The sequence below is a fragment of the Peromyscus californicus genome, unplaced genomic scaffold, assembly GCF_007827085.1.
Source record: "Peromyscus californicus insignis strain IS unplaced genomic scaffold, ASM782708v3 Scaffold_11__1_contigs__length_118956290, whole genome shotgun sequence".
In the NCBI taxonomy this organism is placed as follows: Eukaryota; Metazoa; Chordata; class Mammalia; order Rodentia; family Cricetidae; genus Peromyscus; species Peromyscus californicus.
Window position 1 is genome coordinate 102549174 of NW_026294402.1, and position 23125 is coordinate 102572298.

Sequence of the window (23125 nt, forward strand, 5' to 3'; positions counted from 1 at the left end):
TTTTCTGATTCCATTGTATGGAATGTCCAGAATATGCAAATTCAGAGACAAAAGATTAATGGCAAGCTAGGCCCTAGAAGAAGAGAACCTGAGGGAGGGAAGTGCCTGATTAAAGAATTATTCTTGAGATAAGTAAACTGGAGGACCAGGAATGCAGCACAGTGTGCCTGTCTAGCATGTACAAAGCCCTGTGTTCAATCTGTAGCATCTCATAAACCAGATATGGTGGTATGTGCATGCAACGCCAGCACTTGAGAGGTGGAGGCAGGAGGATCTGAAGTTCAAAGTTATTCACAGCTACATAACAAGTTTGAGGCCAGCTTGGACAACATAAGACTTCATTTGTTATTGTTGCTATTTTTGGAGACAGGGTCTCATTATGTAGCTCTGGTTGTCCTGGAGCTCATTAGACCAGACTGGCCTCAAACTCACAGAGATCCGCCTGCCTCTGTCTCCCAAGTGCTGGGATTAAAGGCAAGCACCATCGCTCCTAGCAAGACTCTGTCTTTAAAAAAATTTCTTTTTTTTGTAAAAATAATAAAAGTTTGGACACAGAGGATACAGTTCAATAGTAGAACACTTGCTTAGCAAAGGTTAAATCTTGTGTTTGGTCACCAGCAATCCCTGGCTCCACCTCTGAGGGAAGGGGGAGTTCTGTAACTAATGGTTGTACAATATTCTGAAGGTACCTAATGTGCCACTGAAGTATGTGTTTTGTTTTGAGACAGGGTTAAAAGCCCAGAATGTCCATGAATTTGGTATCTTCTTGCCTTAGTCTCCTACTTTAGTTTCATTTCTGTTGCTGTGACAAATACCCAGACAAAAAGCAACATAGAGGAGAAAAAACTGTTTATTTTGCTTACAATTCCAAGTTACAGCCCATCATTGAAAGGAAGTCAAGGCAGAAACTCAAGCAACTAGTCACGTTATATTTACAGTCAAAAGCAAAGACAATAAATGCATCCTTGCTTGCTTGCTATCAGCTGGTTTTCTCCTCTCTTATACTGTTTGAGACTCCCTGCCAGCCGGGCATGGTGGCACACTCAGGAGGCAGAGGCAAGTGGATCTCTAAGTTCAAGGCCAGCCTGGTCTACAGCTTGAGTTCCAGGACAGCCAGAGTTGTTACACAGAGAAACCCTGTCTTGGGAAAACAAACAAACAAAACAAAACAAACTGAGTAAGACAGGGAAGAAAACTAGTAAGCAGCACTCCTCCATGGCCTCCACTTCACTTTTTGCCTCCAAGTTTCTAGCTTGAATTTCTGCCCTGACATCCCTTCACAGTGGACTACAATTGTAAGAAAGATGAAATAAACTGTCTTAATTATGGTTTCTATTGCTATGAGGAGACACCATGACCATGGCAACTCCTACAAAAGAAAACATTTAACTTGGGCTAGTTTATAGTTCAGAGGTTTAGTCCATTATCACCATGCTGGGTGGCATGCAGACAGACATAGTGTTGGAGGAAGAGCTGAGAGTTCTACATTTTGATCTGCAGGAAACAGGAAGTCTACTGTGTCCCACACTGGGTGTAGCTTGAGCATAGGATGCATACCTCAAAGCCTATCCCTACAGTGACACACTTCCTCCAATAAGGCCATACCTACTCCAACAAAGCCACACTTCCTAATCATGCCACTTCCTATGGGGGACATTTTCTTTCAAACCACACACAAACCCTTTCCTCATTAAATTGCTTTTGTCATGGTGTTTTATCACAGCAATAAAAGGCAAACTATAAGAGCAGCCATATCTAGGTTTTATATGAATTTAGGTTTTCTTACTTATCCAATGAGTCATCTCCCCAGGCTACACACACACACACATACACACACACACACACACACACACACACACACACACACACACACACACACACAATGAATCATGCTTCCATAAACTTTATATATTTTTTTTAATTATTTTTTTTGGTGTGTAATAAATTTTTTATTATAGTTTTTTATTTTTTTTTTTTTAATTCTTCTCTCATATATTACATCCCAACCAGAGTTCCTCCTCCTTTCCCTGACCCCCGGTCTGGTCTCTCCCGTCTTCCCATATAATGTTGGCTGGCCTGAGCTTATTTTGTAGACCAGGCTGGCTTTAAACTCAGAGATTCACCTGTCACTACCTCCCCAAGTGCTGCTGGGATTAATGGTGTACACTACCATGCATACCTTGTAATTAATTTTAAACTATTAGCAATAAAAACTGAAATTACATTTTCAGACTCATTGCAAAAATGCCTCCAATAAGAAGTATAGCTTACAATTTTCATAGGCTGCATACCCAGAGACACAGAGATGTGGAATGTTAATTTCTTTTCTTTTAAAGACTATTTTATTGAGTGCAATCCAAGGAAACAGTGGGCTAGGTGGTAACTAGAATATTGCTTCTGGATTCTTATTTCTAAAAGCAGAGTTTTTAGTACTTACTCGTTTGCAGTACCAAAAATCTGGACTTGGTACATACTCAAGAGTGACCTCTTTGTCACGGATCATTAGAGTTCCCTGTAAAAAGAAAGACAAAAGACATTAACTAAAACCCTTAGAGTAACAGAGACAGGAAGACACAGATGGCCTTTCCAGTCTCCAAGCTGAAACATTTTATGAGAAGTATGAATATTCACCAATATGTGAGATGGCTGCTTTAGGCCACAGACTTGGGACAGTGTGGCAAAGCAAGCTTAAGTTTAGGGAAGTGGGTGGGAGAAGGTAAAACTTGTCTTCAGCCTTGGGCTCCAGGAGGCTGGGGTACTGTCCTTGGGCAAGTTATGCCCAGTTCCTTTTCCAGGTCTTGTTGAACACTCTCCTGAATTCCAGCAAGTGCCCATCCCTTGCTCCCAAACACTATTAAGCACAGAGGCATAGGTTCTCTTTAAATTACCCTCTTTTCTATGGCTAACACATCTTCTTGGAGAAGTAATACGCTCGTGACTTGGATGTCTACAGTATTTCTTTGGAATACTGGCTGTACAGCAAAAGCACCAGGAGAAAGAAGTACAACACCAAAGACATGAAGAAAGGAGGAAGGTGAAAGTTTCACAGCAGAATATATTCTTATATCAGCAAACTGTGATTAGCCAGTAGCAGCGACACCGGTGGCGGTGGCGGTGGCGGCGGCAGCAGCATCACCAATCAGATTTGGAGCCTACAGAGTGAGCCAACTCTAAGTCTGAGGAGCAACAATTGGCAAATAAGTCTTTGCAAAATCTGGCACAGGAACGGGTGGGATAAGGGGTCTCAACAAGTCTCTAGTTATAGAGCTTCCTTGCCTATTTTAGACAAGTCACAAATTCTACTTCACATTAAAAAAAGTAGATATATTAGAGCAGAAGGAGGGAGGGGTCTCTGCTTGCTGAGAGGGGACCCTCACCCACACTGGTAAGTGAACTAACCGAAGATGTGACTCTGGAACTAGCCCCTGCGCTGTGTTCATTCTCCGCCCTCTAGGGTCCTCTGTGTCTCCTCAGACAGGGCTCTGAATTATACAAGTCATTTCCTTGCAATTGGACCTCAGTTTCTTGCTTGAATCCATACATCTGTCAAATAATGCTTTACCTCTCTGCTTTTCACACCAAAAGAGTCAAGAGAAATACATAGAATATGATTATTGGCTTGTTAAATAAAACCAAAGGAAAACTGCCCACCTAATTGGGTCTTAGAATGTAGTTTCTGACAAACTGCTTCAGTATTGCTCTACAAGCTAAAGAACAATACTAATAAAAACTGCTAACATTTACTAAGCACTTACTCAGAGTCAGAAACTGCTAAGTTTATTATATTGCTTAATCCCCTAAATGATCCCATGAAGCAATACTTTTACTTTACAGATAAGAAACCACTTTTAGAGAGGCCGGATGACCAGTTGGTGAATGTCAGCATAGGATTCATTTAGGTCTCTAGAGAAGGGCCTCTTGGCTCACTTATTCATCAACTTGTGCTTGGTATTAGGAACAGGTAATCAATCTATCCTCAGGAGTCAATCAGGAAAGAGATCTGTATGTAGGAAGAATCAAGGTCGAACTTCTCTGTTATGCTCTATCCACAAAGGAAAAACTGGTAAATATAACACCTTTCCAAATCAGAAGACAGGGCATCTCATTTGGGAGAGCATGGGCTCTCCCAAAACTCAGGAAGCAGATAGAGGCACGAGGATTATTAGTTGAAAGCCAGCATGAGCTACAGGCAAGTTCCTGGCCAGCCAACGCTACACAGTAAGACCCTGCCCCTCCAAAAGTATTAATACATAAATAGTAACAAACAAACAAAAACACAGAACCAGGCTGGCACCATAGCTTAGTATGTAAGGTGGTTACCACCATGCCTGACAAACTGAGTTCAATGCACAGGACCCATATGGTAGAAGAGGACCGATTCCTACAAGTTGTCCTCTGACTTCTACATGCACTCCATGGCACACTACCCACTAATACACTTTCTCTCTCTCTCTCTTTCTCTGAGACAGAGTTTCTCTAGGTAACAGCCCTGGCTCTCCTGGTACTCATTTTGTAGACCAGGCTGGCCTTGAGATCTGCCTGCCTCTGGGATTAAAGGCCTGTGCCACCACGCCTGGCTCACTCTGTCTCTTGATTAAATGTAAAAACCAAAACCAAAACCTAACCAAAACAACAACAACAACAAAATGCTAAAACACCAGGTGGTGATGGTGCATGCCTTTAATCCCAGCACTCAGGAGCCAGGCCTTGAAACCCAGCACTCAGGAGGCAGAAGCAGTGAATCTCAGAGAGTTCGAAGACAGCCTGGTCTACACAGCAAGTTCCTGGATGGCCAGGACTACAAAGAGAAACAAAAACAGACAAACAAACAAAAAAGAAAGAGAGAAAAAAAGAAAAGCTAAAACAGTGTGGACTCTGGAGTAGGCTCTCTAAATTTGAATCTTGCCTCTACTCCAAGATCTTCAGAAATGTCAGCATCTTTATTTTTCAGCTTCCTCATCTGTAAAGTGGGATTAACAATTCTTTTTTTTTTGTTTTGTTTTGTTTTTTTGAGATAGGGTTTCATTGTGTATCCCTGGCTGTCACTGGAATTCACTTGGTAGACCAGGCTGGCCTTGAACTCAGAGATCCGCTTGCCTCTGCCTCTGTCAGGATTAAAGGCCTGAGCCACAATTGCCTAGCCAGGGATTAACAATTCTTTTTTTTTTTCTTTTTTTTGGGGGGGGCGGTTTTGAGACAGGGTTTCTCCGTGTAGCTTTTCGCCTTTCCTGGAACTCACTCTGTAGCCCAGGCTGGCCTCGAACTCACAGAGATCTGCCTTGCCTCTGCGCCGCCACCACCACTACCCAGCTAACAATTCTTAACTCACCAGATAATGGTAAAGATTATGTTAATTAGTCCATGTAAAAAGCCTATTATAGATTAAAAAGTGATTCAAATGTTGATTTCTTTGAACACTAAATTCTCAAAAAAGGACTAGTATCGGTCGGTGCAACTAGACGGGGTCAACTACTCACTGCTTCACCTTATGAGTTTGTCTAGTAGAGCATTCACAACTAGACGGGGTCAACTACTCACTGCTTCACCTTATGAGTTTGTCAAGTAGAACATTCACAACTATTTCAGTCTTAGAGACTAAGCTTTCAAAAATAGGGTCTCTCTATTTAGTCCTGGCTAGACCCAGGTTGGCCTCAAACTCAAGAGATCCCCAGACTTTGCCTCACTAGTGTTGGAATTAAAGAAGTATCTCACTACTCCCAGCCAGAATCTTTATCTGATAACACTGTGTTAGCTGTTAAATTGCTGGTCTATGTCTTAAAATTCCACACTAAACCTTGCTGGCTTTTTATCAGCACCAAACATGTAGCTAATATAGCTTAATAAGTTTTTGTTACGTAGACAGAGGACTGAATAGAATCATTTTCAGAGGCCCAGAACGCTTGGCATACAGTACCCCTGGAGGGAGATATCACTTTCAGAGTACACAGCTATGTACCCAACCCCCAAAACATGAGGTGTGTCATTTGAACAGTGAACAACAGTCATCAGGCAAAGCACTACTGTGAATTTGTATATTCTGAATTCATCACTTGGAGGTATCAGTAGATTTAGGAATTTCTAAGTCAAGGGATATTTTTTATAATTCTCAAAAGACAAATATGTTGCTTCAGCAGCTTCAATGGATAACTTTTTATCACAGGAATGAACTATTCTACCCTAACCAGGAGTCCTCATAGGTATGCCAACTTTGAGATTATCTCATATGTTTCAAAAGTGGCCTCTCCTCTCTTTTTGGAGACAGGGTCTTACTGTGTAGCTCTAGCTAGCCTGGAACTTACAGAAATCATCTACCTCTGCCATCTGAATGATGGGAATAAAGGCATATACTACCACACTTAACTTAGTTTTCATTTTGCCTAAACTTCCAGCAGTTCTCAGGTCTCTACTTACACAGGACTGTAATTACAGGCATGTGCCAACAAGCTCAGCTTAAAAGCAATGATTCCTCATCTTCTCCTACAGATCAAGTATTCTTTATATATTTTTTCAGCCTTTATATTCAATCTGCACATACTAGATATCAAGCTACAATGAAACTGCTAAAGATTGTGAAATGGTTTTAATATTTCTATTGAAGAACAGCCGATTGTTCTAGTAAGAACAGTCATGGAAAAAGTTTAAACAAAAACAATCAGGGTTATCTATGGCTTGATTACCCAATTATCATCAAACACGGGTAGCTCAAATATACAAAGTATACCTGTAAGATCTATGCACTACACCCCTCCCCAACCCTGCCAGCCCTTTTCCAGATATCCGAGCAGAATTCTGCCAGTGTCTCCTAGGGAAGTAACCTGTAGGGAGATGAATTAGTAAACTAACAGAATTACACAATCATTTTTAGTGGTTTTCTACTTGTAACTGTCTATTATCTATCATTTTCATATATTAGAGAATTTTTATTCATCATGTGAAAGATCACTAAGCTAAAAAAGCAAAGGTAGTATGAAGGCCTTTAGTCTAATTAAACATGGTAGCCTAGTTCCTAAAGAAGTATTATGTGCCAGGCAGTGGTGGCCCTCGCCTTTAATCTCAGCACTGGGGAGGCAGAGCCAGGCGGATCTCTGTGAGTTCAAGGCCAGCATGGTCTATGGAGCAAGATCCAGGACAGGCACCAAAACAATACAGAGAAACTGTCTTGAACATGCCCCCCCTCCCCCGCTCCGCAAATATCATGTTTTTAAAAGTAAAATCCAAGACATACCTTTTCTACAGTGCTAGATTAAGTTTATATTAAACTAAAAACCACATACCCTCCTCAAGTCCAAAGTCCTGTGTCTTGGTTAGGGTTGGTATGGCTATGACGAAACACCATGATCATAAAGCAAGTTGTGGAGGATAGGGTTTATTCAGCTCACACTTCCACATTGCTGTTCACCACTGAAGGAAGTTGGGAAAAGAACTCAAACAGGGCAGGATCCTGGAGGCAGGAGCTGATGCAGACAGAGGCCATGGAGGAGTGCTGTTTCTTGGGTTGCTCTGCATGTTTTCTTATAGAACCCAGGACCACCAGACCAGGGATGGCACCACCTACCAGGGGCTGGGGCCTCCCCATTGATCACTAATTGAGAAATTGCCTTACAGATGGATCTCATGGAGGCAATTCCTCAACTGAGGCTCCCTCCTCTCTGATGACTCTAGCTTGTGACAAGCTGATACACAAAATCAGCCAGTGCACCCTCACTTGGCAAAAATCACATGTAGGTATTCCAAAGGATATTTCCAAGAGTTTTAATGAGAAGCTGCAAAAAGGCATACATACTTATGCCTGAGAATGGCAAATCAACAACTCACTCTCTACTGCACTGATACTGAAGTGGAGCAAATTCCAAGTCTGAAGGCTACTAAATTCAAGCATCTATGTCATTTTCTTTTTCACTAGCTGCTCTTAGAGACGGTCAGCCTGTGAGAACTTGAGTTAGAGTTCAGACTCGAGATACTGCTGGTAGCCTGTAGACATGTCAGAGGTGCAGCAGATGGCAACTGAAGTTGAGGTGTCAGTCCACCAGAAGACTCTCTCTCTGATGGATATGTCTCGTTCAACTCAACTGAAGTTGAGGTGTCAGTCCACCAGAAGACTCTCTCTCTGATGGATATGTCTCGTTCAACTCAACTGAAGTTGAGGTGTCAGTCCAACAGAAGACTCTCTCTCTGATGGATACGTCTCGTTCAAGCAAGGCTTACCAGAATACAGACTCCAGGATGTATTGAGCTTCTCTTGTATCCCTGCATGCTTGCTGTTACTATGTATTTGGTGTGGGGAGTCTCCCACTGTCTATACTGTAATGTGTTCATCTCATGAATATATTCCATCTACTGGGCACATTTATATCTGTGGATTGTCAGGAAAAAGATTTCTCCCTAAGCTGTATAACTTTGATGAATAAAAATAACACCAGGATATTTTTCATAACTAGGTCTATTGTTCCACAAGGACTGTGAGATGCTTAGGACCTGTTTTATATCATAGCTCAGGCTGACATAGGAAAATAGCTATATTTCCAGCTCTAAGACAGCTTTTATACCATTAGCTAATTTAAAGCTTCAAAGTAACTTCAGATTAGACCAGGTGCCTTACTAATGCGTTTTTAAATAAACTGTTCCCAGGAAATGCAGTCCAGTTCACAAGGACAAATAGCCAGCTATCTGATTGGTTGAACCAAGGTTAAAGGTGCAAAGCATTGAGAGCGGCGGCCTCAGAGGCAGGCAGAGCGGCAGCCGAGACGCGGTTGTAATAAAGACCAGAAACTGAACTTTTACCCGCTGAGGAGTTAGTGAAAACAAGGAGATTAAGAGCTTGAAACAGGGACGCCTTTAATCCCAGCACCCGGGGAAGGAGACATCTCCGTGGGACGCAACTAGAACGGATAGGAACACTCAGTCTGAGGCCAACCCAGGGTCCAGCTGCTGATCCTACTAAACCCAACAACTTGGAGGTGTTGGTGAGATTACCCTACTAAACAACCTGCTCAGCTGAGATCCATTTGGGAGAGGATTCAGAATCCTACAGTCTGCAGTCTGAGTAAACAAGATCAGCTGAGGAGTTGAAAAATGAGCAAAACGTGACCTGAGAACACAAAAGAAGGCACCACCCAGTCACCGAACCAGATCACCAGAATCATAAGCCTACACTATACCCACTGGGAACAAACAGGTAAGCCCCCATCTCCGGACCGGCAGATCAGGTCTCTAGCCTCTAGGTACTACCCATAGGAGTCCCAGGGACCAGACAGCTACCTTTCCCTACTCCCCCACCAAAAAACAAACAAACAAACAAAAACCCCTACGAACCTAACAATCACTGAAATGATAAGCACACCCTGCACCCTGGGAACAACTGCTCCCAGAGACAGAGCCCACTAACACTGATTTGACTAAGCTGCTCCCGAAGAAACAGAGCCCAACAGCACCGATTTAACCAAGAACTCCTAGTGGACCAAGACTAACAATTAGAACAAGAAAGGGTCTCTATTGTGCTAGCTGTAGTAACCAATTATGAAATGGCAATCCCAGAAACAGTAGCAGCTGTGGCTGCCACTGATATAACAGCAACAACGGCAACAGCGATGTCAAATTCTCTTCTGGAGCGTGTGGGCATCCACTGGTATGGACATAACTCCAGGAACATGAACCACCAAGGCCCATTTTTCTTGATCCCAGCTTTATTTCTTTGTTAAGTTTCAGTCTGGTAGATCTGTCTTTTGGTGAGAGTGGTGTGTTGAAATCTCCCACTACTAATGTGTGGGGTTTGATGTGCGATTTAAGCTTTAGTAATGTTTCTTTTATGAATGTGGGTGCCTTTGTATTTGGGGCATATATATTCAGAATCAAAACGTCATCTTGGTGGATTTTTCCTGTGATAAATATGTAATGTCCATCCTGATCTCTTTCGATTGATTTTAGTTTGAAGTCTATTTTATTAGATATTAGGATAGCTACACCAGCTTGTTTCTTAGGTCCATTTGATTGGAAAGCCTTTTCCCAGCCCTTTACTCTGAGGTAGTGTCTGTCTTTGAAGTTAAGTGTGTTTCTTGTATGCAGCAGAAGGATGGATCCTGTTTTCTTATCCATTCTGTTAGTCTGTGTCTTTTCACAGGTGAGTTGAAACCATTGATATTGATGGATATTAATGACCAGTGATTTTTGACAAAGAAGCCAAAACTATACAATGAAAAAAAGAAAGTATCTTCAACAAATGGTGCTGGCATAACTGGATGTCAATATGTAAAAGATTAAAAATAGATCCATAGCTGTCATCATGCACAAAACTCAAATCCAAGTAGATCAAAGACCTCAACATAAATCCAGCTACACTAAACTTAATAGAAGAGAAAGTAGGAAGTACTCTTGAACGCATTGGCACAGGAGATCACTTCCAGCACCAGCAGCACAGACACTGAGCACAACAATTAATAAATGGGACCTCTTGAAACTGAGAAGCTTTTGTAGGGCAAAAGACATGGTCAATAAGACAAAAAGACAGCCTACAGAATGGGAGAAGACCTTCACCAACCCCACATCTGACAGAGGACTGATCTCCAAAGTAAATAAAGAGCTCAAGAAACTGGACATCAAAATACTGAACAATCCAATTAAAAAATGGGCTGAAGAGCTAAACAGAGAATTCTCAAAAGAAGAATCACAAATGGCTAAAAGACATTTAAAGAAATGCTCAACATCCTTAATCATCAGAGAAATGCAAATCAAAACGACTCTGAGATACCACCTTACACCTGTCAGAATGGCTATGATCAAAAACACTAATAACAGTCAATGTTGGAGAAGATGTGGAGCAAAGGGAACACTCCTCCACTGTTGGTGGGATTGCAAGCTTGTACAACCACTGTGGAAATCAGTATGGTGGTTTCTCAGAAAATTGGGAATCGATCTACCTCAAGATCCAGCCATACCACTCTTGGGCATATCCCCAAGGAATGCTCAATCATACCACAAAGATACATGCTCAACTATGTTCATAGCAGTACCTGGAAACAACCTAGATGCCAGTCAACTGAAGAATGGATTAAGAAAATGTGGGGGCTGGAGATATGGCTCAGTGGTTAAGGGCACTGGCTGCTCTTCCAAAGGTCCTGAGTTCAATTCCCAGCAACCACATGGTGGCTCACAGTCATCTGTAATGAGATCTGGCACCCTCTTCTGGCCAGTTAGGCATACACGCAGACAGAACACTGTATACATAATAAATAAATAAATCTTTAAATAAAAAAAAGTGGTACATATACACAATGGAGTACTACCAGCAGAGAAAAACAATGACAGCATGAAATTTGCAGGCAAATGGATGGAACTAGAAAATATCATCCTGGGGTTGGGGATTTAGCTCAGTGGTAGAGCGCTTGCCTAGCAAGTGCAAGGCCCTGGGTTCGGTCCTCAACTCTGGAAAAAAAAAAAAAAAGAAAGAAAATATCATCCTGAGAGAGGTAACCCAAACCCAGAAGGACAAACATGGTATGTACTCACTCATAAGTGAATTCTAGATATAAAGCAAAGAACGATCAGACTGCAACCCACAGAACCAGGGAGGCTATATAGCAGGGGGGACCCTAGGATGACTGTGGCTAATAATAAGTTTTGGTTTTACTCAATTACTGGGCAAGCCTCAATTAAACATTTTACAATTAGGATAAGAATTTATACTATATGAAGCTGATAATAGAAAAATAAATTTAAAAAGAAAGTGAAGAAAAAAAAAGAAGCAGTCATGAGAAAATTAAAGTCTTGGGCTGATGACCAAAAAAAAAAAAAAAAAAAAAAAAAAAAAAGGCGGGGGGGCAAAGCATCTTAATCTCAGTGCCAGCCTCTCTCCTAGGTCTGACTGATAACACAGGACAGTGTTTAACTCCCTACCAATTAGGAAGTTAAGATTTATTACATGTGTGTTGTCGAGATGACTCTTTTTTTTAAAATCATTTTCTTAAAAATTGGAATATGACCTTAGAATGTAACTCCTATATTCAACACGAAAGAGTCTGTTGGGTATACATTAGCTGTGAGGAACAAAGAGGAGCCAACACGAAAGAATGAAGAGAAAAGGAAACCATCAACAGGTTTGAGTGTGTCTTTTTCCTAAGCCCCTCAGATAGAAAAGCCTAATTTACACCAACACTGCGGATTTTTTTTTTTTTTTTTTAAACAAACCCTGTGCTGTCTGGAGGCTGGAACTCCAGGATAGCAATAAGATATGCCCCACTTTCTAGTAACCAAGCCTCAAGAATTGTTAAGGTACTGGGAAGTACAAGACTACTGCCACCACTGAGACTATGATTGCTGCGTAACATAGAAGACCTTTCCATTAAACATTAAAGTACACAAAGAAAGAGGTTCATAAGTAGAAGAAAATATGTAAGTTTTGTGATTGTAACTCACACTGAAAAATCACAATCCCTTTGTTGACTTTTCTTGCAAACACAGGATGAGAGGATGAGGTCACTGATGGCTGAAAACTATCACTATTGACTGGAAATAATGACCTTTATTTATAGAACAATTCACTACAAAGTCATTCTTCACAACTATCATCTCAGCTTCACTCGATTCTCCTGAGTAGACTATATGTCAAACCTATTCACATGGATTAGCCTATCCAAGATTACAGAGGAGTTAGCAATATATATAGTAGAAAAGTCAGATTTCCTTTTTAACTAGGCTTTCTTTGCTTCATGACATTTGCTACACCAATGAGGTAGTTTCTGAAGATGCTGAAGATAAAAGATTAAAGAAATTCACAGGCAATGGACCCTTTTTTTAAGATTTCTTTTTTTTGTTTGTTTGTTTTTCGAGACAGGGTTTCTCTGTGTAGCTTTGCGCCTTTCCTGGAACTCACTTGGTAGCCCAGGCTGGCCTCGAACTCACAGAGATCCGCCTGGCTCTGCCTCCCGAGTGCTGGGATTAAAGGCGTGCGCCACCACTTTTTATTGTGTATGTGTCTGTGCATGTGAATGCAGAGACCCAAGGAGACTAGAGGATAGAGCCTCCCTGGAACTGCAGTTATAAGCAGTTGCCACCTACCTGATGTTAGGTGGTAGGAACTAAATTCAGGTCTTCTGCAGGAATAGTATATACTCTTAACTATTGAGTCACCTCTCTAGCCCTTGTTGTTTATGTAGCTTAAAGACAGAGTTTCACTATATAGCTCACATTACCCTCAAACTTATGATCATCTTGCCTCAGCCTCCTGAGAGCTGGGATTACAGGCATGTGCTACTATGCTCATCAGACCTTGCTTCTTGAAAGCACTGCTGAGCTCCCAAACTAGCTCTCAAAGTGATAGTTCTGCTCTTAAAGTTTCTACAATTACTTTAGGTGTTTTGCTGTGAGGTAAACGGTTGCTATCAAGTGGCTGTTACTAGTACATTCAAGTACCATAAAAGTAAAATAACAGCTATTTATTTACTGGTCTAGTAACCCAGGCTGGTCTTGAACTTCTGACTCTTTTATCTCCACCTCCTTATGTAAGTGCTGTGATTATATGTATGTGTCACAGGCCTAGCTCCTATAACATCTTTTTAAAACAGATATATTGGAGTTGAAAGCATACATGGCTCAGTGGTAGACTGCTTGCTTGCCTGACACAAGCAAGACCCTAGGTTCAATTCCCAGCACTGCAAAGCAATCAAATACATGACAGCTCCTTGACAATAAAAGCTTCCTCCTTTTGTTTTTGTTTTGTTTTTTGAGACAAGGTTTCTCCTGTAGTTTTGGTGCCTGTCCTGGATCTCGAGCTGTAGACAGGCTGGCCTTGAACTCACAGAGATCTGCCTGGCTCTGCCTCCTGAGTGCTGGGATTAAAGGCGTGCGCCACCTCCACCCGGCCACAAAAACAAACTTTTTATAGAACTCTTTTGGGTCTAGCAGTCAAGTCTGTCCCATGTCTCCTGCACCCTCCACCCCACCAAAGCAATGCAAGGATTATGTTATGGTTCAAATATTTTATAAAAGTAACTATTCCCAAAAGCCAAAACTAGACAAGAACAAGGTGGCACAGATTTTTAATTCTAGAACTCAGGGGGCAGGTGGATCTCTGAGTTGAAGCCAGATTGGTCTACATAGCAAGCTTCAGGCAAAGCAGAGTTTCACAATTACATAATGTGACCTGGTGTGTGTGTGTGTGTGTATGTGTAATATCACATACAAGCAAGGTATAGTGGCACATACCTGTAAAGCTGAGGTAGGAGGATCATGAGTTCAAGGCCAGTCTACATTACATTGTAAGCCTGTCACAAAGGAACAAGCAAACAAACAGGACAAAAGGAAAAGAGCAAGAAATGAAGTAGAGAACAGAAATTTTGAGGGAAACATCAAATATTGCCTTGTGGCAATTCTATAGTTTATCTGGTTGATCTTCTCTATCCCCTATGTCTAGACTGCTCTTTGACGGAACAAGATCTGTGATGTCCTTTGAGAATCCAAGTGATGAGGCCAGGAATCCTACTTCAGGTTCCAATTTATGGCCGAGGAACAAAATATTTCAATTTGAGTCATACTACCCCCACATACCAAGTACTGGGATTAAAGGCATGCGCTACCACTGCCTAGCTCTAAGACATGGTTTCTTATTTACCCTGGAGCTCACTGATTATGCTGGGCTGGAGATCCAAGATTCTGCTTGTTTCCACCTTCCCAGTATTGAAATTAAAGGTACACCCTTGTCACACTCCACTTTTTCTGTAGGTGCTTTGACTCTAAACTCAGGTCCACATATTTGTACAGTGTATCCTCAGCTCCCCCTTATTTTTTTACTGGAAAGAGGGGGGACCCCACACAGTCTCATGTAGCCTACGCTAAGCTTGAATTTACTATGTAAAGCTGGATTTGAACTCCTGATCCTTCTGCCTCCACCTCCAGTAGTAGGATTATAAGCATGTACTATTATGCCCCGTTTTGTGCTTAAAATTTTACTTTTAAACTTTTATTTTTATTTTGTGTGTATGGGTATTTTGCCTGCACATCTGTTTGTGCACCACACATGTGCAATATCCTTGGAAGTCTGAAGAGGGTGTCAGATCTCCTGAGATTGGAGTCATTGATGGTTTTAAGTCTCCATGTGGGTGCTAATTATCAAACATAGGTCCTCTAGAAGAGCAGCCAGTGCTCTTAACTGCTAAGCAATCTCTCCATTCCCTCACTTGTGTTATCCAATCCACCCACCCATCCACCCATCCACCCACCCATCCACCTACCACCCACCCACCCATCCACTTATTTATTTATTGAGACAGGGCTTCTCTGTGTAGCCTTGGCTGACCTGGAACTCACTATCTAGACCAGGCTGCCTTAAATTCAGAGACCTATCCATCTGCCTCACAAGTGCCAGGATTAAAGACGTACTCCATCAAGCCTGGTTTACTTGTGGTTTTCAAAGCAAGATGGCAACTCTGTTTTATTGAGCCCTAATGTAGCAGGCTTTCTCTTAGGCCACTAACCAGCTCCCAAATCATGACACGCAGACTTAATATTAGTTATGAATGCTCAGCCTTAGCTTAGGCTCATTTCTTGCTAGCTCTTTTAACTTAACTGTTTCTCTTCAGTTACATTTTGTCTGGGGGATTATTACCGTTCTTTCATTCTGTATGTCCTACTTTCACTGCTTCCTCCACGTCTGGCTGGCTGGCGGCTGTCTGCCTGGCCTCGGGTGTCTCCCTTTTTCTCCCTTGTTCTCCTCTCTCTCTTTTTCTTTCTCTATTTATTCTCTCTGCCCACCAGTCCTGCCTATCTCTCTACTGCCTAGTTATTGGCTGTTCAGCTTTTTATTGCACCAATTAGGTGCCTTAGGCAGGCAAAGCAACACATCTTTATATTGTTAAATAAATACAGCATAAACACCTTTACATAGTCAAAGGACTATTCCACAACACCCTACTCAGTACAGTCAAAATTAACCAAGGTTTCAAGATGTATTTGGCTCCAGGAACACAATACATTGGAGGCCAGTCCTTGATATATGGAATTATTTATTTTAGCAGTGTCTAGCACTGAGAACATAGCTTACCCATTTAATTACCATTCTCAATCTTTTGTGTGTATGTGTGACTTTTGTGTTTAAAAATTTCCACAATATGTTATCTATGTGGGGGAGGGTGACATACATGTGGAGGTCAGAGGACGACTTGTAGAAGTCAATTTTCCCCTTCTACCATGTGGTTTCTAGTAATCAAACTGAGTCATCTCACTTACCCTTACTTATGTTTTGTTTTTGTTTTTTTTGGTGCGGGTGTGTGTGTGTGTGTGTGTGTGTGTGTGTGTGTGTGTGTGTGTGGTGTGGTGTGGTGTGGTGTGGTGTGGTGTGGTGGTGGTGGTGGTGGGAGGGAGACAGGCTAGTCTCAAAGTTGCTATGTAGGTGATGATGGCCTTAATTCCTGATCCCCTAACTATTGGGCTTACAGACATGTTTTACCACAAATGTTTCCCTCTTACCCCAATTATTTTGTTTTTATTTTAAATATCCTATTTCTAAAAAAACAAATCTTTTGTCATTACCAAAGAAAACTAATGATCTAGTCTTGGAGATAACTGCATTAACTTAGTTCTAAGAAGAATAGGCATGTCTTTCAGATCTGCAAGGCTCTTCCATTCAATTTTCATTTGTGGCAAAAACAGAGGCAAAATATAAACAAGACAAACATAGCAGCTTTCCACCCTTATCCTTGGTTTCACTTTCCAGTTTCAGTTGCCCATAGTCAACCAGTCCAAAATATTAAACACAAATTCAAGACAAACAATTTATCAGTTTTAAACTACATACAGTTTTGAGTAGCATGATAAAACTTTCCATTTTCCAGCTCCATCAGATCTGAGACATACTCACACTGTTCACACTGCATTGATCATTTAGTTAGCATGTTATCAGATTACTATCTTAGATTCTTGAGATTGTGTGCATTCAGGTAGTATAGTGTAGAAAGATGTGCTATCTCATTATCACAGTTCTAAGTAACATTCCAATAGTCCTTACTTTGTTAATAATGGGCACATATGTGGAAGAAATAATGCTCACAATTTGAATATAGTAAAGAAGAGCTTTTTGTTTGTTTGTTTTTCAAGACAGGGTTTCTCTGTGTATCCCTGGCTGTCCTGAAACTCATTCTGTAGACCAGGCTGTCTTTGAACTCAGAGTCCCATCTGCCCCTGCCTCCTGAGTGCTAGGATTAAAAGGTGTGTTCTATCTTTAACCAAAATGTTAAGCTCTCAATTTAATAAGGAAAGGGGGGAAAAAGCCTATATTGTGACTTCTACAGTTTGTAATAATAAATTTTTTATCCATGAAATTATGAAGGTGAGTAGTAAGTACTTAGGTAAAATACCAAAAAGTCATTAATTTGTATTATGTAGGAACAAAATATGGGAAAACTATAAGCAGGATTCATCTGTGGCTTCAGATACCTATTGAGTACAGAATGAGTTCTTTTTGGATAAATGAAAACTACTGCAATCAAAACAGCCAAAGGAAGCTGAGCATAGCAGTGTATGCATATATAGGGCCAGTTAGTCAGAACTGAAGCAGGAGCACTGCTGAAACCCAGGCATTTGAGATCAGTTTGGGTGACACAGGGAGACTCAGAACCCATAGCTTTTTTGTTTGTTTGTTTTTGGAGAGAGGGTTTCTCTGTGTAATAGCCCTGGCTGTCCTGGAACTTACTCTGTAGACCAGGCTGGCCTCCAACTCACAGAGATCTGCCTGCCTTTGCCTCCCAAGAGGCAAGGTGTGCTCCACCACCACTCAGCTGACCTACAGCTTTAAAACAAAACAAAAAAACCTTTTTATATCATTTATTTATTTATGTATGTGTACACATCTGCATATGAGCACACATGCACCACAGTTTACATGTGGAGATCAGAGGGAAACTTGGGAAATGGTTTATTCTTCCCACCATATGGGTTCCAGGGATTAAATTCAGGTCATAAGGGTTGGCAGCAAGTGTCTTTACACAGTGAGCCATCTCTCACCCAACCAAGACAGTACCACTTTAACAATACACATACACACACAATCAACAACAACAACAACAAACCAGCCAAAGGTTTGACAGAAATTGAAACTAACAGGTAGATAAGGTATTCCTTCACTAAAGACATTTCACTAAAAAGAAAATGTATTAGCTGCAGCTATTAATACTCAGAACAACTAAGAATGTGCCTTACAAAAAATAAAAAACTTGTTTGCTTTACAGGCAGAAGTCTCACTATGCAGCCCTACCTGGCTGGGTACTCACTATATAGAAGAGGCTAGGCTTGAACACCCACAGATCAACCTGCCTAAGGTCCTAAGTACCTGTAGCAAGCATCTTATCAACTGAGCTGTCTCCCCAAGCCCAAAAGGTATTTGTTAGAGAAGGGCTTGGGTATATATTTCAGTGATGGAGAACTTGCCTAGCATGTGCAAGGCCCTGGGTTCAATCCCCAGTATGTAGGGAAAGGGTGTAAATAAGGTATCTTTTTGGTATAAAAACTATCAAAATTTCTAAGATGTTAAATGATTATAAAGATGAAATTGTCCAATAAAATATTGTGAAAAAGAACCCATTAAATGGAGAACTTAAAACAAGATGAGGAAGCAGCTATGTATCTGGATTTTCTGATGCAGGCTCAATATTGTGTGCAGTCCCACGGAAGGACTGTGTCAGCATAAACCAATCAGAGGCTTACAGGAAGACAGTCAAGATATAATTTACAAATAATTTACATAATGCCTTCCAAGAGATTCTGATTCAGTGTTCTATTTCTTCGGTGGGGCAACTTTTAGAAATGTATTCATAATTATTTATTTTTATTTGTTATTTACTATTTGTGTGTTTGTATTTATGTACCACAGTAGACACAGTGTGACATCACACAACAAACATATGAAGCTGGAGTTGGCTAAGAGATAAAATGATAAACCACCCTAAGACTGCAAGTAAGTTGAATCAAGACACTTTTATTCTTGCTGTGATAAACCTGGAGGAAATGTTAGTCTTTTTAGACTAGAGGCATTCCACCTCTGCTTCTGTTTAGGTAAATAAAATACAGAACAACTTAAAGCAGAAAAAGTACATTCAAAGTTGTCCTAATTAAGTTTTTTGTCACCTTACACAAGATAGAGTTGTCATGGAGGAGAAATTTCAATTGAGAAAAGGCCTCCATCAGATTGCTCATAGGCCAAGTCTGTAGTTCATTTTCTTGATTAATGATTGATATGAGGGGGCCCAGATCATTTGGGGTGGTGCCAGCTTTGGGCAGTGGTCCTGGGTGATACAAGAAAGCAGGTTGAGGAAAGCAGCAAGCCTTCATGGTCCATGCTTCAGTTCCTCCCTCGAGTTCCTGCCTTGGCTTCTCCTGATGATAGATTGTAACCTATAAGCCAAATAAACCCTTTCCTCCCCAAGTCGCTTTTGATCATGGTACTTCATAACAATAAAACCTAATACACCACATAACACACAGTCCCATTCTGGAACTCCTAGCATTTTGAGTCTACTGATCTTGTATTCAAACTGGTTCTGACACTGATATCAATGGCAGTCTGTTCCAAAGCCTAAGTATGCTCTTACATTGGCTTCAAATTGGCATTCCTAACTCAGGTTCCTGAGTAATGAGTTACAGGTATGGGCCACCATTCCCAGTTTGCAAAATTATTTTTATTTTAGAAAATAAAATAGCCAGGTAGTGGTGGCACATTCCTTTAATTTCAGAACTTGGGAGGCAGAGGCAGGCAGATCTCTGAATTCAAGGCCAGTGTGGTCTACAGAACAAGATCCAGAACAGTCAGGGATATAAAGAGAAACCCTGTCTCTAAAAAGAAAGAGAGGAAAACAAAACAAAACAAAACAAAAACACTCTTTCAACCATGTAACCTTGTCATCAACATAGGATTTCTATTTTATTCTTCAAATTTGCTACTTTAGTATCAGCGGTTATTTTGTCTTATAAACTGATGAAATGAGAGAGACCTCACAGTAATGATACTTTATGGACATGCAAGCACACCTGCTTATAACCATTTGGTCATAATTTAGTCACAGGTGCAGAAGATAGCTTGTAGGAGCTGGTTCTCTCGTTCTACCACATGGGTTCTAAGGATTGAACTCATATTCTCAGGTTTGGTGGCAAGGCCCCTTTCTCCCTAAGTCACTTGACCAGCCTTATCCTAAGTGTCTTGGTAAGCACTCTAATTCCAATCTTTCTCCTCTAACCACACACATTTTTGCCAGACTAACTTTCCTCATCACATTCAAATTCCCACCCAAAGTTCTGATTCCCTATATTTCCTTGCTAGAAAAAGACATCATTTTTTTCAGAGGATCTGGAGAGATGGCTCATTAGCTGAGTATGCTTGCTGCTTTTCTAGAGGATCTGAGTTTGGTTCCTAGTACCCATATTAGGCAGCTGATGACTGCCTGTTAACCAACTCCAAGGAATACAAAACCATCTTCTGGCCTCTGACAGTACCTACACCACATCACTACATCATCACAAATATACACATAACTAAAACTAAATCTTAAAAAAATAATTTATTTTTATTATTTTATTCATGTATTTTTAATTTATTACTTTTTATTTATATATTTTATTTATTACTAACTTATGCCTGCATGTATGCTTGTGTACCACATGCATGCTTGGTGCCTGAGGAGGTGGTGAGCCCCCACGTGAGTGTTGAGAATCACACCTGGGTCATTTGTAACAACAAGTGCTCTAATCCTGAGCCACCTCTCCAGTCCCTGAAAATAAATCTTAAACCATTTTTCTCCATAACAAGGCAGCCAAAAAATTTGACCAACGTTGATGTAAGTGAATATTAGTTTTACAAATTTAAATTATAAGAAAAGGCCGGGGGAGGAGGGGGAGGATGGAGAGATAGCTCAGTGGTTAAGAGCATTGACTGCTCTTCCAGAGGACCCGGTTCAATTCCCAGCACCCACATGGCAGCTCACAACTGTTTGTAACTCCAGTTCCAGGGGACCCAACACCCTCACACAGACATACACGCAGGCCAAAACAAAACAAAAAAAACCCACCAATGCACATAAAATAAAAATGAATAAATTAAAAAAAAAAGGCCAGTGAGATGTCTCCCACAAACTGTCCTTGACCTTCATATTCATGCCATAGCACATATGAAAGTATGTTTACAAAATAAATAAATTTAATTTATAAAATGTAATAAATTAAAAAGAATAAAGTGGTCTTAATTATTGCCTTTGGTACCTATGGTGGTAAGCTTCTGTCAGAGGGAAGTAGTAATGACTGATAGTTGTGGTGATGTACTGTGTCCTCCAATATACTGTGTCTCCCAATAAAACTTGTCTGGAGATCAGTGGAAAAAGCCAGCCACTATATAGAAGTCAAGCAATGGTAGCACATGCCTTTAATCCTATCAATTGGCAGGCAGGGATCTGTCTGGATCTCTGTGAGTTCAAGGCCAGACTGGGACCAGAGTCAGGCTTGATGGCACATGCCTTAAATTCCAAGGCTAGTTAACCATGAAGGTTATGTTTTGCTGTTCTGCCATCTGATTTGTCCAGCTTCATCACTTCTTTTTCCTGCCTAGCTCGGTCACTTCCTATCTGTCATGCTTGGCTGTATCCTAGAACAGATGGATTTCTGCCTCTGGAATGCTAGGATTAAAGGCGTGTGCTACCATTGCCTATCCTAAGTATCTAGTGGCTTTTCTGTTCTCTGACCCCAGATAAGTTTATTAGGGTATACAATATTTTGGGGAACTCAATACCACCACAGTTAGCTGTGGCTTTCCCTATTTCCCTGATCTCTTAGGTTCTTACCTCTATATCTGGCTCCATGTTTTTTATTAATAAGACCATTTAGAAATTCATCTACAACAAGGCTTACTTCAAAGGTGACAGACTGAAGAGTCACACAAGTGTCTGAGCCTACTTATACACTAAGAGGAAATAACTTTGAAATAGTCCAAAATGGAATGAAACTACATGAACAATAAAAATGTGACTAGTGCTAGATTCTTAGACTAGAAAACTGTACAGTGGCTATAATAAAACACCGATACTGCCACTACATGAAACAATGAATTTTAGAAACAGTACTAAAAGCTGAATATGGTGGCACATATCTGTAATCCCAACAGCAGGAAGCTGAGACAGGAAGACTGCTTTGAGTTCAAAGACAACCTCAATTACATAGAGAATATCAGGCCAGTCTTCCCTTTAAAAACAAACAAACAAACATGGGGCCAGTAATATGGCTCAGTAGCTAAAGGCATCTGCTACCAATCAAACGAGTTCAAGTCCTAGAACCTATGTGCTAGAAGACCTCCACACACAGTCATGGCATGCTGTGGGATGGTCTGTATGTCAAATGTGTTGCTGATTGGTCAATAAATAAATCACTGATTGGCCCGTGGCCAGGCAGGAAGTATAAGCGGGAGAAGGAGGAGAATAGAGCTGGGAAGTGGAAGGCTGAGTGGGGAGACACTGCCAGCCGCCATCAGGACAAGGAAGATGTAAAGTACCGGTAAGCCACAAGCCACGTGGCAAGGTATAGATTAATAGAAATGGATTGATTTAAGCTGTAAGAACAGTTAGCAAGAAGCCTGCCACGGCCATACAGTTTGAAACCAATATAAGTGTCTGTGTTTACTTGATCGGGTTTGAGAGGCTTGGGACTGGCGGGTGAGAGAGATTTGTCCTGACTGTGGGCCAGGCAGGAAAACTCTAGCTACAATGGCACCTGTACCTGTGGTGGTATTTTACTTGTACTGAAATGTGATTTTAATTGTATGTTAATAAATAAAGTTGTCTGGGGGTCAGAGCTATTAGAGTCATAGCAAGTGCGTGGCGGCGGTGGCGCACGCCTTTAAGGACCTGGAGGGCGGTACATTCAGGCAGTGACGAGGCAGTCACATGTTTGGGTTTACAACCAATGAGAAGGCAGAACAGGAAGACTTTAAAGACAGACACACAGGAAGTAGGTCCTTTTCGGAGAGCTCTCTTGGCTGGAGAGGATCCCTGAATCAGGAAGGGTGAGGCTCTTAGCTCTGACCTCTTGGCTTTCTTCTCTGAATTGGCTCTGTGTTTCTTATTTAATAAGACCGTTGGTTACATCTACATGTACCTCACTCTGAAAA

The 23125-nt window shown here is 41.1% G+C and overlaps 1 protein-coding gene across 7 annotated transcripts in view; it reads right to left on the reverse strand.

Moving 5' to 3' along the window:
- The window catches only part of Rbm6 (RNA binding motif protein 6), a 129093-nt gene that overhangs the window by 36691 nt on the left and 69277 nt on the right, over positions 1-23125 (reverse strand). For 6 of the 7 annotated variants that reach the window (XM_052720263.1, XM_052720278.1, XM_052720270.1 and 3 more), the window contains one exon: positions 2438-2512. In XM_052720263.1, the coding sequence (XP_052576223.1) occupies positions 2438-2512 (75 nt within the window). Of the gene's footprint in view, positions 1-2437; positions 2513-3399; positions 3432-23125 lie in introns of those variants that run through there. The other variant, XM_052720310.1, reaches the window with a different exon arrangement.